The sequence below is a fragment of the Spermophilus citellus genome (assembly GCF_964194105.1).
Source record: "Spermophilus citellus genome assembly, chromosome: 2".
Classification (NCBI taxonomy): domain Eukaryota; kingdom Metazoa; phylum Chordata; class Mammalia; order Rodentia; family Sciuridae; genus Spermophilus; species Spermophilus citellus.
Window position 1 is genome coordinate 214,303,779 of NC_138183.1, and position 16,615 is coordinate 214,320,393.

The 16,615-nt window shown below is 39.9% G+C and overlaps 1 protein-coding gene across 3 annotated transcripts in view; it reads left to right on the forward strand.

Annotated features, from left to right (window-relative positions):
• NELL1 (neural EGFL like 1) overlaps positions 1-16,615 on the forward strand; it is a gene marked incomplete at its 5' end in the record, with an annotated part of 865,989 nt that overhangs the window by 217,409 nt on the left and 631,965 nt on the right. For all 3 annotated transcript variants that reach the window (XM_081280547.1, XM_081280546.1, XM_081280545.1), the window contains one exon: positions 16,387-16,459. In XM_081280547.1, coding sequence (XP_081136673.1) covers positions 16,387-16,459 — 73 coding nt within the window. The remainder of the gene's footprint in view (positions 1-16,386; positions 16,460-16,615) is intronic.

A 16,615-nucleotide genomic window follows, 5' to 3' on the forward strand; every position in this document is an offset into this window, starting at 1 on the left:
CTGGATCATATGTCCATCATTATCCTGCAGATTACCTTGGGCTTGCTCCCATGGGACTTGGCAGTGTTTCAGGGGAGTAGGAGTAGATGTCTGCAAGGATCCCCCCATTTTTTTTATCAGTGTCTTGTAAACTATCCATAATAGTGGAATTCATTGTTGCCTACAAGCCTCTTGAGGCCTGGACTTAAAACTGGCACACAATCACTTCTGCCAAAGCAAGTCACATGATCAGCCTGAGATTCAGAGGTAGAGAAACAGACTCCTCTTGATGTGAGGTTCTACAAAGTCAGTTCAAAGTGTGTGGATACAGGGAATTTCAATCTGTTTGCAATTTTTTGATCACATACTTTCTCATTGAGATATCTCCATTTTCTTTACCACACTTGCTACATTTCCAAAGTATAGGCATGACTGGCCTCATGGACAATTGATCTACCTGTGCAACCCCATGGTGTGCTGCCCTTAGTAAGGCTCTATGATTGTTTTAATGCCCTGTTGTGGCCATCTTCACATTTTTAGTTATTTTGCAAAAGAAATTCTACAAATTATGTAACTATTCCTGAGCATAGTTATATGGGTAATTACTTGTTTATTATTGCTCTTTGTTTTCAGATTGTAAGCTTTACCAGAGTTAGAGCTGTTTCTTTCTTATTCAGCAAGTGCTTAGAATAATACTAGGTATATAACTGGCTGACAGTGTACAGATGCTCTTTGAATTCCATAAGGCTGGGACCCCAAAATCCCATTGTAAATTGAAAATATCTTAAGTTGAAAATGCATTTAATACACCTAATCTATCAAAGATCATAGCAATGTAGTACATGGTAGACTATTAGTTGTTTCCTCTCATGATTGCATGGCTGCCAGGGAGCTGCCAGGATCATGAACAATTATTGTCAACCTAAAATGAATGGCAGAGAGACCAGCTCTCTGAAGTAAAGATTTTATTCATGAATGACAGGAGATTGCAGTCTGGGATGTGCATGCCAGAGCCGACCATGTGCATATCTAGGAAAGCAAAAGAAAGCAAAGAGTTTTCTGAAGGTGATATGAAGAAGGTTACATAAATTATTTTGAAACAATTATCTTTGACTGTAAGGATGAATTATAAGGGTGGTGTCAGCCCAAGGCTGAATGTTTCTGGGTACCTGTCCTTGTAGAACTATTTTTGTGTGGACAAGGTTGTGCTCTTGACAGCTTTTTGCCATAGTTCTTGTTCTCAGGCCAGTATGCTGAGGACCCACCCCCATGGCCTCCTGACTTAATTCTGCTAGACATTGACATAAGTCAGTCTATTTTGATTCTCACAACTTTCAAAGTAGTTGAAATAATTCAGGATAAGATCAAAATTCAAAATAGTATGGTTTCTAGTGAATGCATTCGTACTATACGAAGTTGAAAAATTTTAAGTTGAACCATTATAACCAGGGACCTTCTGTACTCTTCAAATGAATGAAACAAGCCACACATCAGTCATCTAATTTGTAGAGTGGCAAAGACATCTTTCATAGAAGTAATGCAGATTATATAAGAATATGTATTAAAAGCACCTGGCACATGAGTTGATTTTCAGCACACAGTCCCCTTTTTTTCCTTTATGAATTTTATGTTCCTTCTATGCTTAACAATATATTGTGGAAAGAATAGGTACTTTTTCTGCCATTTAGGGACTTCTGCTTTGGCTGGGAGAATGTGATTAAGAGAGAGAACAGTTAGTCCTATCAACTATTCCAGTTCAGTGAGTGTGATTCTCTATAGAATATGAGGAATCTTGTGATTAGGAGCCCATATACTCAATACAGGTAGTTTTGACAGTTATTTTGCTGTAGAAATGGATGTGGAAGAGAGAACCAATAATTACTGAAATGCTTCCTAAGTTCCAGACTTTCTGGCCCTACATATATGATCTAAGTTAATTACTTTTCACCTTCAGAGAATTCTAATAAGATAGAGGTTATTGTCCCCATTGTATAGGTTAGTCAGTGGAACTCGGATTAAGGGACTTGCTAACCTCACAGTCTGTAAGTGATAGGAATGGAATTTGAGTCCAGTGACCTGCAGTGAGCCTAGGCCTTCTGAATTTCAAAGCCATTGATCATTCATCCAACGAATATTTAGTAAGGCCTCACCACGTGTTACCATAGATTCCACTGTGTTGATTAGGGAGACTTTTCACTTAACCTATGCCTTGTGGCATGGAGGAGGTCAGACCTATGGTCTTTTCCTGGGTTTCCAGGCCAAAGGAATAGGTGGCACCCGAAGCACCCAAAGGGCATGGCCATTCCTCCCAGCTCAGCTTCCTAGGGAGCAATGTGGTTCTCCTTGCTTCCTAGTAGGAGTGGCCTGATTGAACAGCTTTTCAGAAGGGTGCTCATGGGGCAGCTTTTAAAATTCACCTCCTCCTCAGAATCTTGGAAGCCAGCCAGTGCTCCTGGCCATCTGGTGAGGTGAGATCATTGGGTAGGGGAAATACATAAGGGTCTCATTGTAGAAATTACCTCTTGATTAATTCAATGCTGCAAAAATCTCCCTGAAAAAGAGGCAGCCATTCCTCAGGAGGGTGTCAGCACATCTTTGAGCTTTTCTTATTTATCCTATACAAGCTGCCTCCTGGATCCAAGAACCACACCTGCTTTATTTCTCTAGAACTAAAAATGCTTGTAATGTTTTTTTTTTTTTTTCAGGTTAAAATAATATTATTCTCCCTTTTAAAATATTAGTATGTCACTTCACAAGCAAAACAGAAGCAAAGACTCCTCACTTGTCAAACCTCATTTCCAGACACTGGTGGATCCTTATGGATAGTGCAATAAAAAAAGAGTTGCTGGTTAGAGAGAGCCGGTGGAGTCACTTGAATGGTTCCTGGCACAGAAGCCCCCAACATTAGATAACTCCTGTGTCACAAACAGAACACAAGCTGGAGATTTCTTCACTTTAGCACAGCATCCATTCGAGAAAAGGGCTGGCCAGTAGTGATAGGCTTATCTGGATCTTCTGATTGTCTTCGATCCTCACTATCAGGATGGTTGGCTACCCATCAATTTCCCTTTGATGGGTTCTAAGCTGATTATGCTGTGACTATTTCAGAGGGTAAAAATAAAATGAATGAGCCCCAGTGAACTGCAGAGAGTTCCTGGAGGCTTCCAGGGATTGAGTGTTCTGACAGTTTCTAAGAAGTTGAGGTCTCAGGGAGAATTCCCATCCAAAGCCTTTCACTCAGGCCACGGTTCACCCTGTGTCTGAGTCTTTCTCTGTGTCTGGTGAATTTGAGTGTGAAACCTTTCCCTTACCTGGATATTGCCTCCTTTGGAGTTGCCTCCTTTGACAGCTGAGCTGTCACTGGGAAGTAAAATTGATTACAATTTTTTTAATGCCACAGCTGTTGTTTTTTACCTCAGCTGCTTCCCATAATTCCACAGATGGTAAACATATGTTTATAGGCGCATAGAAGTAGCAGCTATCTTGGATGCCTGCAATCTTTAATTCTTATTTTTCCTTTCATGCAGAAAGTCAAAGTCGAAGAACTGAAAAATCATATACATTTGTAGATTAATATTTCTGTGCATTAAGACTTTGGAAGCAGCAGGATAGCTAATGATATGCTAATGAGCTGACAGTTTTTATTGATCATAATGAAAGCCGACAAGTGTCTTTTTTGGCTTTTATGCAAGCTGGAATATTTTATTAACTGTCTTTAGGGCAGAAATATATGATGGGTTGCACTTTGAAAATCCTCCTTGTGAGTTTCCCAAGTCTTACTTTTTGTCAGCCTGTTGCCGGAGCTTGAGTCCCTGGCAGTTTATAAACAGAACACATCTTCATCCATCTATTTACATGCCTGGCAGGAAACTCTCCCGCCCCTTTTTCTTTCCCTTTCAAAGCAATTTGTTTCAGTGTTTTAGCATACAAAAAAATGGAACCATTTTCTTCAATGTAAACAGAGATCTGCAGGGAAATAAGAGCTTTAAAAAAGAATTAGCATTTGTTTGGTGGTAAAGGGGATTTCATTTGTATCAGAAAGCTCTGAGTGTTTAGGAGGGTATGCCTAATCTTACTTATTCCATACATAAAAGGGTCCTAATGGTATAATTTTCTAATTTTTTTATTGCACCTTCCTATATTTCTTACAGCAAAATGAAAAATGTTCTAGGAATAATGGGCATTAGTTCCTTGAACATTAAAAACCCATAATGTACAATCTATTTGGTGCAAATTCTATTTCGGTGCTGACTGCAGAAGGTATAGGGTGACAATAGGTGGATTAAAAATACAAAGAAAAAACTATCAAATTTCCCCCCATCTATCAGTACTAATGTTATGCTCAAGTTTGGGACCCCCAAAAGACCACCAGAGACCGAGATCGATGTAAGCAGCAAAGAGGCCTTTATTGCGAGCTAGCTCTGTCCTCCGCGCACACAGCAACTAGTGACGCTGAGAGGCCCCGAGCCCAGGGTTTGCAGCAGTTTTATACACTCTTTGGGGAAGGCAGGGACTTCACATACATCATAGCATCTCTTAGCAAATCATCACACACCGTGGGAAAATAATAAAACAACTCTAAAACATAATTAGCACATTCATTGGCGGGAACAAGTTGGGTAGGGGTGATTGGTTAGTACAAGAGGGGAATTCCTTTGAACTGATTGGTTTAAGCCACCAGGGGAGTACATGCTGAACTATATGGTTTCCCAACATGTTAACAACAACCATAAAACTACTGGGAAGGTCATCTGGCATCCCAGGTATTTTCCCTGTCTCATGCTGATTGGTGGTTGCTAGGGGGTTGCTATGGGTCCTCACCTAGCCTAACTGAGTCAGGGACATCAGGCACTGAAGATCTCTCCTGTTATTTGTAGATAAACAACTCAGCAGGGTGAGTATGTGCCTAGGAGTGCTCTGTGGGTTTTTCCAAGGAAAAGAGTCACGCCCCCCTTCCTTGGACAGACTTTGCTCTGAAGTAGAGGCTGGTTTCTCACTAACTGTAAAAGCTTATTAATTTGGACTCTATACCTTAGGGATTTATTAAGATTTTTAGATCTGCTGAGGTTTAGCATTTGCACAAACAATGAGAAATAGATTGTTCCCCAAATTAATCCTGTAAATAAGATTGCAGGGGGAATATTGGGCTACCTAAAGCCACCTCTGTTTTCCAACCCTGAAAAACTATTTTGGCAAACAACGTATAATGTGTCTAATGCAAATACTTTGTTATAGTTTGTTTGATTAGTATCTATTATAACAATAAAGATAAAGCCTCATTTTGATAAGAGGTCCTTACCTCTTTTTTTTAATAATTTTTATTGTTGGTTGTTCAAAACATTACATAGTTCTTGCTATATCATATTTCACATTTTGATTCAAGTGGGTTATGAACTCCCATTTTTACCCCGTAGGTCCTTACCTCTTTGTAGCATTATCTTATTAGCACATTAGCCATGGGCCTCCCTTGAATTGTGTTTTTTTACCTATAGTTTATGATAGTGGACTGGTTTTGCAACACGTGGACATATAGTGTATGTTTTAGAATTAAGATGTCCTATAGGAAAGCTACTTGAAGTCTTAGATACTTAAGTGTTTCATAGGTCAAATGACCGGATGCCTTGTCCTAGGTCAATAGTTCTCATTGAAGGTTCAAAATCAACTCAGAATCTTTTCCAAAATAACAGTAGACTATCCTTTCCTAATCTGTCTGAAAATTTTGATATTTTTAGGTTAAAAACTAATTTTGATACTTTTAGGTTAAAAACTCATGCCCTATGTGACCCTACCAGCTCTCAAAATTATGTGGTGAAATATAGTATAATTCATACTTTTCTAGAATTTGATGCTTTTAAAATATTTTACAGTGCCTATGATTTGAAATCTACCACAATAGAAACAGCAGGGGATACTGAGATGAAAGTATATGATCTTTTGTCCTGATGGTATTTATAATCTAGTAATTCCATTGATTTCTATTCAGTTTCAAGTCAGTGAGATTTTTACTTTGTTCATATGAAGGCTTGGGATGATATTTTAAATGCTATGAACTTTTAGGAAATAAATCCTCTTGCTCTAAAAGAAGCCAAGGGTCGACAATAAAGCAGGGTTTTATTTTTTTATCAGAGTCATCAGGGACAGCTTTTGAAAATACAGGAAAAATGCAGATTCCTAAGCCCACATCAACCTTACTGAAATAGATTCTTTGGGGACTGGGCCAGGGATTTGAATGTTAAACAAATGCTCATGTATTTAGGAACACAAGGAACTTGAAGCTTGAGCAACATTGATAAGACAAATAAGAAATAAAACATTGGTCTGAAAAAATGAGATAAAACAAAGTCAGCTGACATAAACCTAGCTAATTTGCAATTTCAGTTACGTATAGATACATTTCAGGTTAAATGTGGAGAAATAATAGACATTCTACTTATTTCATCTCCTCTGGGAGAAGTTACAGTGCCTGGAAGGCACATTTTCATCTATGGAAGCCTTCATAGATAGGTTTTTGGAGAACTAAGTCTGATTGAGCTACTTTGTAGCTTGTAGTTTCATGCTCTGCAAAGCTCCTTTTTGCAGTTTAGCAAGTGTTTCTTCATTGACAAGTGTCCTGTTGCTAAATGATCCACATAGCAATTCAGAGCAAGACATTCTGGTTTTTATGCTGAGGAACCTGCTGAAATGCACACATATGCATGCAGTCTCATGCATATGCATACACTCAGACTTCTTGGGGTTCCAGTTGATATTTGTTTTCTATCACCACCTTTCTTTTAACCCACCTTCAAATTCCATCCATTCACTATCAAATTAACATTCTTATCTTGATTTATCTGGCAAGAACAAGTTTTCATGCCAGTATGTGGGCTGACCTTTCTGACCTTTGTTCAGAAAAAATACCAAGTGCTTTGAGCTTTCGTGTTAATGAGCATTGGGAAGCTGTCAGCTTTTATTTCTGTTTTTGTTCAAGTCAACATCATTGACCTTCACCTAATGATCTAAGCTTACACAGTTGTGCCAGAGATTAAAAGTGGAAATACAGAGAAAGAGGAAAGGTAGGGGGAACAATTTGAAATTTATCAAAATTGAAATAAATAGGGTCAAAAAAAAAAAGACAAGGAAAATTACTGTGTCCTAGCTTATGCTGCTATTGGATAAATAGGATTGAATATTCTCTTTCAGTGAATTTTCCTTTTTTTTCTTATTTTATTTATTTATTTATTTTTGTAGTTGTAGATGGACAGAATACCTTTGTTTGTTTATTTTTATGTGGTGCTAAGGATGGAACCCAGGGCCTCACACATGCTAGGCAAGTGCTCTGCCACTGAGCTCCAGCCCCAGCCCTTTTTTGAAAGGTAATTGATAACATGACTAATGAAATCCAGACTTCTGATTGCCCTTTCCACAGAAGATAAAATAAGAATGAAATAGACAGAAAATAGATGGGCCCAGCCCTTTCCTGGTGCATGTGTTTTTTACCACTTCTGTATCATCCAGACTGACCAGCTGACCTGGTTTGCCTATGAATCTCTTCACAGGTTTTTAAGCACTGAAATTTCCCATGTCCCAGGAAATCCCTAAGTCCTGGACAGACCAGGATGATTGTTTACTCTGGATTCATCCATGATCAACCTGATTAGACAGATGTTTTCTAATGCAATATTCACTTCTCTATGATGGTCTATTCTTTGATGCAAATCTATAGCTTTGTCTGTCTGGATTGATCATATATAATTATCCAGGACTTCCTTTTTTAGATGAAGTTACATGAGGCTCAGAGAAGATGGCTGACTTATTGCCTGAGTCCACCTGGTGGACTAGGGTCAGATCTAGAACCTGAACCCAGGTCCTCTGAATTTTTCTTCAGTGCCAAATGTGCTTAAAATTGCCCTAACCTCTTGAAGGAGTTAATTTGCTTTGAAAACAATGAATAGCCCTGTCCTGAGAGAAGCTGATTCACTTGGATTTTGCTCCATTAATTGCTCCCTAGTATACCCTTACAAGAGATTATGAATTAATTTAAGGAGCAGTGGCAGGGACTCTTTCCCCACATGAGGCTACCTCCTCTGGTAATCAAAAACGGTGTATCATCTTGTAAGAGGAAGAGGTTAATAAATGTATATAATTTGGCTGAAGAGGTGCTGTGATCCTGTTATTTCTATTAATATTTTCAATTAATATTTTATATTGAAATAATAAGCAGAAAATGGCATTTGCTGATTGCCTTCTGCTGTTTAGAAGATGAGCACATAAATGTTAAATGTTACTCCCTCTGAACGTCTTGCAGCACTATCTTAAGCCTATATTTTATTTATAGATTAAGCTCAATATTCTAAACCAGATTCCACATCTCCCATCTGTTCTATAATCTCTCTTCCATCAAATCAGAAAAAAAGAAAGACAAAAACCAAATAGACCTAAAAACAGAATCTTAAATTTAACTTGAAAAACCCAAAAGCCAAGTCAATATTTTCATTGACAGATGCTGCCCCTGATGACTCTCTTAAATCGGGGTATTTTTGCAGACTGAGCTACAGTTTTCAAAAGATCACCTTTATCTGACAGATGTTGAACAAATCTAAAGATTTACTAGTAAGGTCTCAATGTTACTCATTCAGTTGAGGAGGGAAGATTGTTACAAAATTTTCCTGATTTTCAGTTTTATTTCTTTGACTAAATGAATCAACAGAATCATTTTAGTCTATTACTTATTTCTTTCCACTCTTAAAGGAAGTCCCGAAAATTAGCAATATTTAATGTCTCAGGATGATTGGGGTGCTGAGGAGGATTTTTATTGCACCCATGCCTTCTTAGTCTGGTAGTTTAAAGACACTTACTGAAAAAAGCCAACGGTGTGACCCCGGAGATCCAGGCTGTCTGATACGCGCGGCCTGCCCGGAGGCTACAGAAGGCGTGGCGCCGCAGAGAAGGGGTTAACCAGTCAGCAGGGAATTAAGTGGCTGCGACACGGTGGTATCCCACCAGCCAAACCCAAGCCCGCACTGACCCCCGGGCTGAGTTCGGGATTGCAGTCGGGGAAGGAAGCCGGTAAGGCCCCGCCCCCCACAAGGGACACTCCGCTAAGGCAAACAGCGGCCACCATCTTAGAGGGCTGAAGTACCCACCGCCACTCTCCGACAGATTGCAGCAACAAAACAGGTGTGTGTGACCCAGCCCAGCCCCCTAACTTAGGGGGATTTCGCATAAAATCTCTCCTAGCTTTTCAGGGGGAGGCAGTATCAGAGTGAGCCTGCATAAAGACTAAAGGGGAGCTAGAGGCACCTGACGCTCAACACCCCCTCCCATCAGTGGACAAAACAAAAGCTGCCTAGCCAGCGCTGGGGGAGGGGCAAGCAGAAAAAATCAAAACCATAGAGTGCCGGGGATCCCAAAAGCCAACGGTGTGACCCCGGAGATCCAGGCTGTCTGATACGCACGGCCTGCCCCGAGGCTACAGAAGGCGTGGCGCCGCAGAGAAGGGGTTAACCAGTCAGCAGGGAATTAAGTGGCTGCGACACGGTGGTATCCCACCAGCCAAACCCAAGCCCGCACTGACCCCCGGGCTGAGTTCGGGATTGCAGTCGGGGAAGGAAGCCGGTAAGGCCCCGCCCCCCACAAGGGACACTCCGCTAAGGCAAACAGCGGCCACCATCTTAGAGGGCTGAAGTACCCACCGCCACTCTCCGACAGATTGCAGCAACAAAACAGGTGTGTGTGACCCAGCCCAGCCCCCTAACTTAGGGGGATTTCGCATAAAATCTCTCCTAGCTTTTCAGGGGGAGGCAGTATCAGAGTGAGCCTGCATAAAGACTAAAGGGGAGCTAGAGGCACCTGACGCTCAACACCCCCTCCCATCAGTGGACAAAACAAAAGCTGCCTAGCCAGCGCTGGGGGAGGGGCAAGCAGAAAAAATCAAAACCATAGAGTGCCGGGGATCCCAAAAGCCAACGGTGTGACCCCGGAGATCCAGGCTGTCTGATACACACGGCCTGCCCCGAGGCTACAGAAGGCGTGGCGCCGCAGAGAAGGGGTTAACCAGTCAGCAGGGAATTAAGTGGCTGCGACACGGTGGTATCCCACCAGCCAAGCCCAAGCCCGCACTGACCCCCGGGCTGAGTTCGGGATTGCAGTCGGGGAAGGAAGCCGGTAAGGCCCCGCCCCCCACAAGGGACACTCCGCTAAGGCAAACAGCGGCCACCATCTTAGAGGGCTGAAGTACCCACCGCCACTCTCCGACAGATTGCAGCAACAAAACAGATTGCAACAAAACAGGCCCAGAGTATAGCTTGAACTGCCGAGAACCATCACTGAGGGGAAATCTGGTCTAGCAGGAGAACCCAAGCCTAGCAGGAGAGAACAGGAGACTAGAGGCAAGGCTCTCGTGACTGGGCAGCTGTAAACTGCAGGCCCGCCGGCGACAGTTCATCCACTGCCAGGGTAACTGGGCGGTAGGAGAACGCCCTCCCGCTGGCGATGGATCACCTGCCCACGGCCTGAGATACTGGGCGGCGGGAGTCTGCCTGCCTGCCACGACCGGGTGCTGAAACCAAACAGAGACAGTCCACTCACACTCCCCCATTAGGGCACCCCGGCAAGGAGACTGGGGCACGGCATAGCAGAGTAGTGTCGTCACTGGAGCTCGGACGTCGGAATTCCTTCCCAGAAGAACCCACGTTAGCAGGCATAGTTCAACAACACAAAGGAGAGACATCAGAGTAATACAGAAACAAAACAAATCTATAGAAGAGAGCAGAAACACGACAATCAAAAAGAACTGGAAAGTAACGTGGACAACATGAGAAAACAAGGGAAAAAAGGATTTCAAACAATGCAAGACAACTCAATTCTACAAGAGGACATAGAAACTTCAGAAACAGGGATATGGAAAGAACTCAGGGGATACCTAACTCGAATGGAAAGGAATATTAGAGAAGACATGAGACAGCAAGTCCAAGAAATAAAAGTATATTTTGAAAATGAATTAAACAAACAAATTCAAATGGCAAAGAACGAGATCTACCAGGAGATAGAGATCTTAAAAAAAAATCAAACAATAATCCTAGAATTGCAGGAAACTATAAGCCAAATTAAAAACTCAAACGAGAATATTACAAATAGACTTGATCAAGTAGAAGTCAGAACATCAGATAATGAAGACAAGGTTTATCAACTTGAAAAGAATATAGTCAACACAGAAAAGATGCTTAAATCCCACGAACAATCTATTCAAGAGTTATGGGATGTCATAAAAAAACCAAATCTGAGAGTCATAGGGATAGAAGAAGGCACAGAGTTTCAAACCAAAGGAATGGACAACATATTAAGTGAAATAATTCTAGAAAACTTCCCAGAGATGAAAGATAGAATGGATTGCCAAATCCTGGAAGCCTACAGGACCCCAAACATTCAAAACCATAATAGACCAACCCCAAGACATATAATTATGAAGATAGCCAACATACAGAACAAGGAGAGAATATTAAAAGCTACGAGAGAAAAGAGGCAGATTACTTTCAGGGGTAAACCAATTAGGTTAACGACCGATTTCTCATCACAAACTTTGAAAGCGAGAAGATCCTGGAATAATGTATTTCAAACGCTGAAAAATAATGGATTCCAACCAAGAATACTATATCCAGCAAAATTGAGCTTCAAATTTGACAATGAAATTAAAATCTTTCATGATAAACAAAAGCTAAAAGAATTTGCAGCAAGAAAACCAGCTCTGCAAAGCATTTTGAACAAAACACTACAAGAAGAGGATTTGATAAATAGTGCCCAAAACTAACAGCAGGAGGTATCTCAGTAAAGGGGGAGGAAAACAACCAAAAAGCAAAACTAGCCAAACTAAAATAAATAAATAAAGAAGCATGACTGGAAATACAAATCATATCTCAATTGTAACCTTAAATGTTAATGGCCTAAATTCACCAATCAAGAGACATAGGCTAGTAACCTGGATCAAAAAAACAAATCCAACAATATGCTGCCTTCAGGAGACTCATATGATAGGAAAAGATATACACAGGCTGAAGGTAAAAGGTTGGGAAAAATCATACCACTCATATGGCCCTCGGAAGCAAGCAGGAGTGGCCATACTCATATCGAATAAAATCAACTTCAAACCTAAGTTAATCAAGAAGGATAAAGAAGGTCACTATATACTGTTAAAAGGAACCATCCACCAACAAGACATAACAATCATCAATTTGTATGCACCAAACAATGGAGCTGCAACGTTCATAAAACAAACTCTCCTCAAGTTCAAGAGTCAAATAGACCACAACACAATAATTATGGGTGACTTCAACACACCGCTCTCGCCATTAGACAGATCCTCTAGACAAAAGCTGAATAAAGAAACTATAGAACTCAACAGCACAATCAATAACCTAGACTTAACCGACATATATAGAATATATCAACCATCATCAAGTGGATACACGTTCTTCTCAGCAGCACATGGATCCTACTCAAAGATAGACCATATATTATGCCATAAGGCAACTCTTAGTAATTATAAGGGTGTGGAGATAATACCATGCACCATATCTGACCATAATGGAATGAAATTGGAAATCAATGATAAAAGAAGGAAGGAAAAATCATACATCACATGGAAAATGAACAATATATTATTGAATGATCAATGGGTTGTAGAAGACATAAAGGAGGAGATGAAAAAATTCTTAGAATCAAATGACAACACAGACACAACATACCAGAATCTATGGGACACAATGAAAGCAGTTTTAAGAGGGAAATTCATTTCTTGGAGTTCTTACCTCAAAAAAAGAAAAAACCAACAGATAAATGAACTCACACAACACCTCAAAAACCTAGAAAAGGAAGAGCAAAACAACAGCAAATATAGTAGAAGACAAGAAATAATTAAAATTAGAGCAGAAATCAACGAAATTGAAACAAAAGAAACCATTGAAAAGATAGATAAAACTAAAAGTTGGTTCTTTGAAAAAATAAATAAGATAGACAAGCCCTTAGCCATGCTAACAAAAAGAAGAAGAGAGAGAACTCAAATTACTAACATACGGGATGAAAAAGGCAATATCACAACAGACACTACAGAAATACAGAAGATAATTAGAAAGTATTTTGAAACCCTATATTCCAATAAAATAGAAGATAATGAAGATATCGATAAATTTCTTAAGGCATATGATTTGCCCAGATTGAGACAGGAAGACACACACAATTTAAACAGACCAATAACAAAAGAAGAAATAGAAGAAGCCATCAAAAGACTACCAACTAAGAAAAGCCCTGGACCAGATGGCTATACAGCGGAGTTCTACAAAACCTTCAAAGAAGAATTAATACCAATACTTTTCAAGCTATTTCAAGAAATAGAAAAAGAAGGAGCTCTTCCAAATTCATTCTATGAGGCCAACATCACTTTGATCCCAAAACCAGACAAAGATACTTCAAAGAAAGAAAACTACAGACCAATATCTCTAATGAACTTGGATGCAAAAATTCTCAATAAAATTCTGGCGAATCGAATACAAAAACATATCAGAAAACTTGTGCACCATGATCAAGTAGGATTCATTCCTGGGATGCAAGGATGGTTCAATATACGGAAATCAATAAATGCTATTCACCACATCAATAGACTTAAAGACAAGAACCACATGATCATCTCGATGGATGCAGAAAAAGCATTTGACAAAGTACAGCATCCCTTTATGTTCAAAACACTAGAAAAACTAGGGATAACAGGAACTTACCTCAACATTGTAAAAGCTGTATATGCTAAACCTCAGGCTAGCATCATCCTAAACGGAGAAAAACTGAAGGCATTTCCTCTAAAATCTGGAACAAGACAGGGATGCCCTCTATCACCACTTCTATTCAATTTAGTTCTCGAAGTACTAGCCAGAGCAATTAGACAGACAAAAGAAATTAAAGGCATAAAAATAGGAAAAGAAGAAATTAAATTATCGCTATTTGCGGATGACATGATAATATACTTAACAGACCCAAAAGAGTCTACAAAGAAGCTGCTAGAGTTAATAAATGAATTCAGCAAAGTGGCAGGGTATAAAATCAACACGCATAAATCAAAGGCATTCCTGTATATCAGCAACAAAACCTCGGAAATGGAAATAAGGAAAACCACTCCATTCACAATATCCTCAAAGAAAATAAGATACTTGGGAATCAACCTAACAAAAGAGGTGAAAGATTTATACAATGAAAACTACAGAACCATAAAGAGAGAGATAGAAGAAGATCTCAGAAGATGGAAAAATGTACCCTGTTCATGGATAGGCAGAACTAACATCGTCAAAATGGCGATATTACCCAAACTTCTCTACAGGTTTAATGCGATGCCAATCAAAATCCCAATGGCATTTCTTGTAGAAATAGACAAAGCAATCATGAAATTCATATGGAAAAACAAAAGACCCAGAATAGCAAAAGCAATTCTAAACAGGAAGTGTGAATCTGGAGGCATAGCGATACCAGAGGTCAAACTGTACTACAAAGCAATAGTAACAAAAACAGCATGGTACTGGTACCAAAACAGGTGGGTAGACCAATGGTACAGAATAGAAGACACAGAGACTAATCCACAAAGTTACAACTATCTTATATTTGATAAAGGGGCTAAAAGCATGCAATGGAGGAAGGATAGCATTTTCAACAAATGGTGCTGGGAAAATTGGAAATCCATATGCAACAAAATGAAATTGAATCCCTTTCTCTTGCCATCCACAAAAATTAACTCAAAATGGATCAGGGAGCTAGGTATCAAATCAGAGACACTGAGTCTGATAGAAGAAAAAGTTGGCTACGATCTACAAATTGTGGGGTCAGGCTCCAAATTCCTCAATAGGACACCCATAGCCCAAGAGTTAACAACAAGAATAAACAAATGGGACTTAATTAAACTAAAAAGTTTTTTCTCAGCAAGAGAAACAATAAAAGAGGTAAATAGAGAGCCTACATCCTGGGAACAAATCTTTACCCCCCACACCTCCGATAGAGCCCTAATATCCAGAATGTACAAAGAACTCAAAAAATTAAACAATAAGATAACAAATAACCCAATTAACAAATGGGCCAAGGACCTCAACAGACACTTCTCAGAGGAGGACATACAATCAATCAACAAGTACATGAAAAAATGCTCACCATCTCTAGCAATCAGAGAAATGCAAATAAAAACCACCCTAAGATACCATCTCACTCCAGTAAGATTGGCAGCCACTATGAAGTCAAACAACAACAAGTGTTGGCGGGGATGTGGGGAAAAGGGTACACTTGTACACTGCTGGTGGGACTGCAAAATGGTGAGGCCAATTTGGAAAGCAGTATGGAGATTCCTGGGAAAGCTGGGAATGGAACCACCATTTGACCCAGCTATCGCACTTCTCGGACTATTCCCTGAGGACCTTAAAAGAGCGCACTATAGGGATACGGCCACATCAATGATTATAGCGGCACAATTCACAATAGCTAGACTGTGGAACCAACCTAGATGCCCTTCAATTGATGAATGGATAAAAAAAATGTGGCATCTATACACAATGGAGTATTATGCAGCACTAAGAAATGACAAAATCATAGAATTTGCAGGGAAATGGATGGCATTAGAGCAGATTATGCTAAGCGAAGCTAGCCAAGCCCTAAAAAACAAATGCCAAATGTCTGCTTTGATATAAAGAGAAAAACTAAGAACAGAACATGAAGAAAGAGCATGAGGAAAAGACTACAGTAAACAAAGACGAATCGGGGGAGAGAAACGGAGAGAGAAGGGAAAGCATATGGAAATGGTAGGAGACCTTCAAGGATACATAAAATTATAAGAGGTTATGAGGGGCAAGGGGGAGGGAAAAAAAAAAGGGAGAGAATTGAACAACAGCAGGGGAGGTAGAGAGGGAAGATGGGAGGGGAGGGGAGGGGAGGGGGGATAGTAGGGGATAGGAAAGGTAGCAGAATACAACAGTCACTAATATGGCATTATGTAAAAATGCGAATATGTAACAGATGTGATTCTGCAATCTGTATTTGGGGTGAAAATGGGAGTTCAAAGCACAATTTGAGTCTAATGTATGAAAGAGGATATATCATGAACTATGTAATGCGATAAATAATCAATAAAAAAAAAAAATAAAGACACTTACTGATGGGTCCTTGGAGCTGTGATCTCATTGGCATTAGTTAGTGGTAACTAACTGTGGCTTTCTCAAAATGAATGTACATCTCAAGATTCTGAGAAGAGGATGATTTGTAGTAGTTTAGTGTGAAAAGGGCAAACTCGCTTTTTGAATGTATCAGTCTTGTTCAAAAATAATCTGACCTGTTCCGCTGTCAGATCTCACAGGGCCACTTGACCTGGTGACTGTAATTGTGATTGCTCCTTGTCTCTTCTTTTTCAAGGGGATCATCCAAGATGGAAAAATCATCTTTATGCCAAATGGATACATAACACAGTGTCCAAACCTAAATCGCAGTAAGTAACAATGTACAGCGTTTGTGCTTTTAAAAGAATATATAACTTGTTCATAATATCAGAGAAACACATCTGGAAGGGTGTAGAGAAACTGCAGGGCTGACTTCTGAGGTGGTGAGGATAGCGAAAGTGAAATTATTATATATATTGCATAGT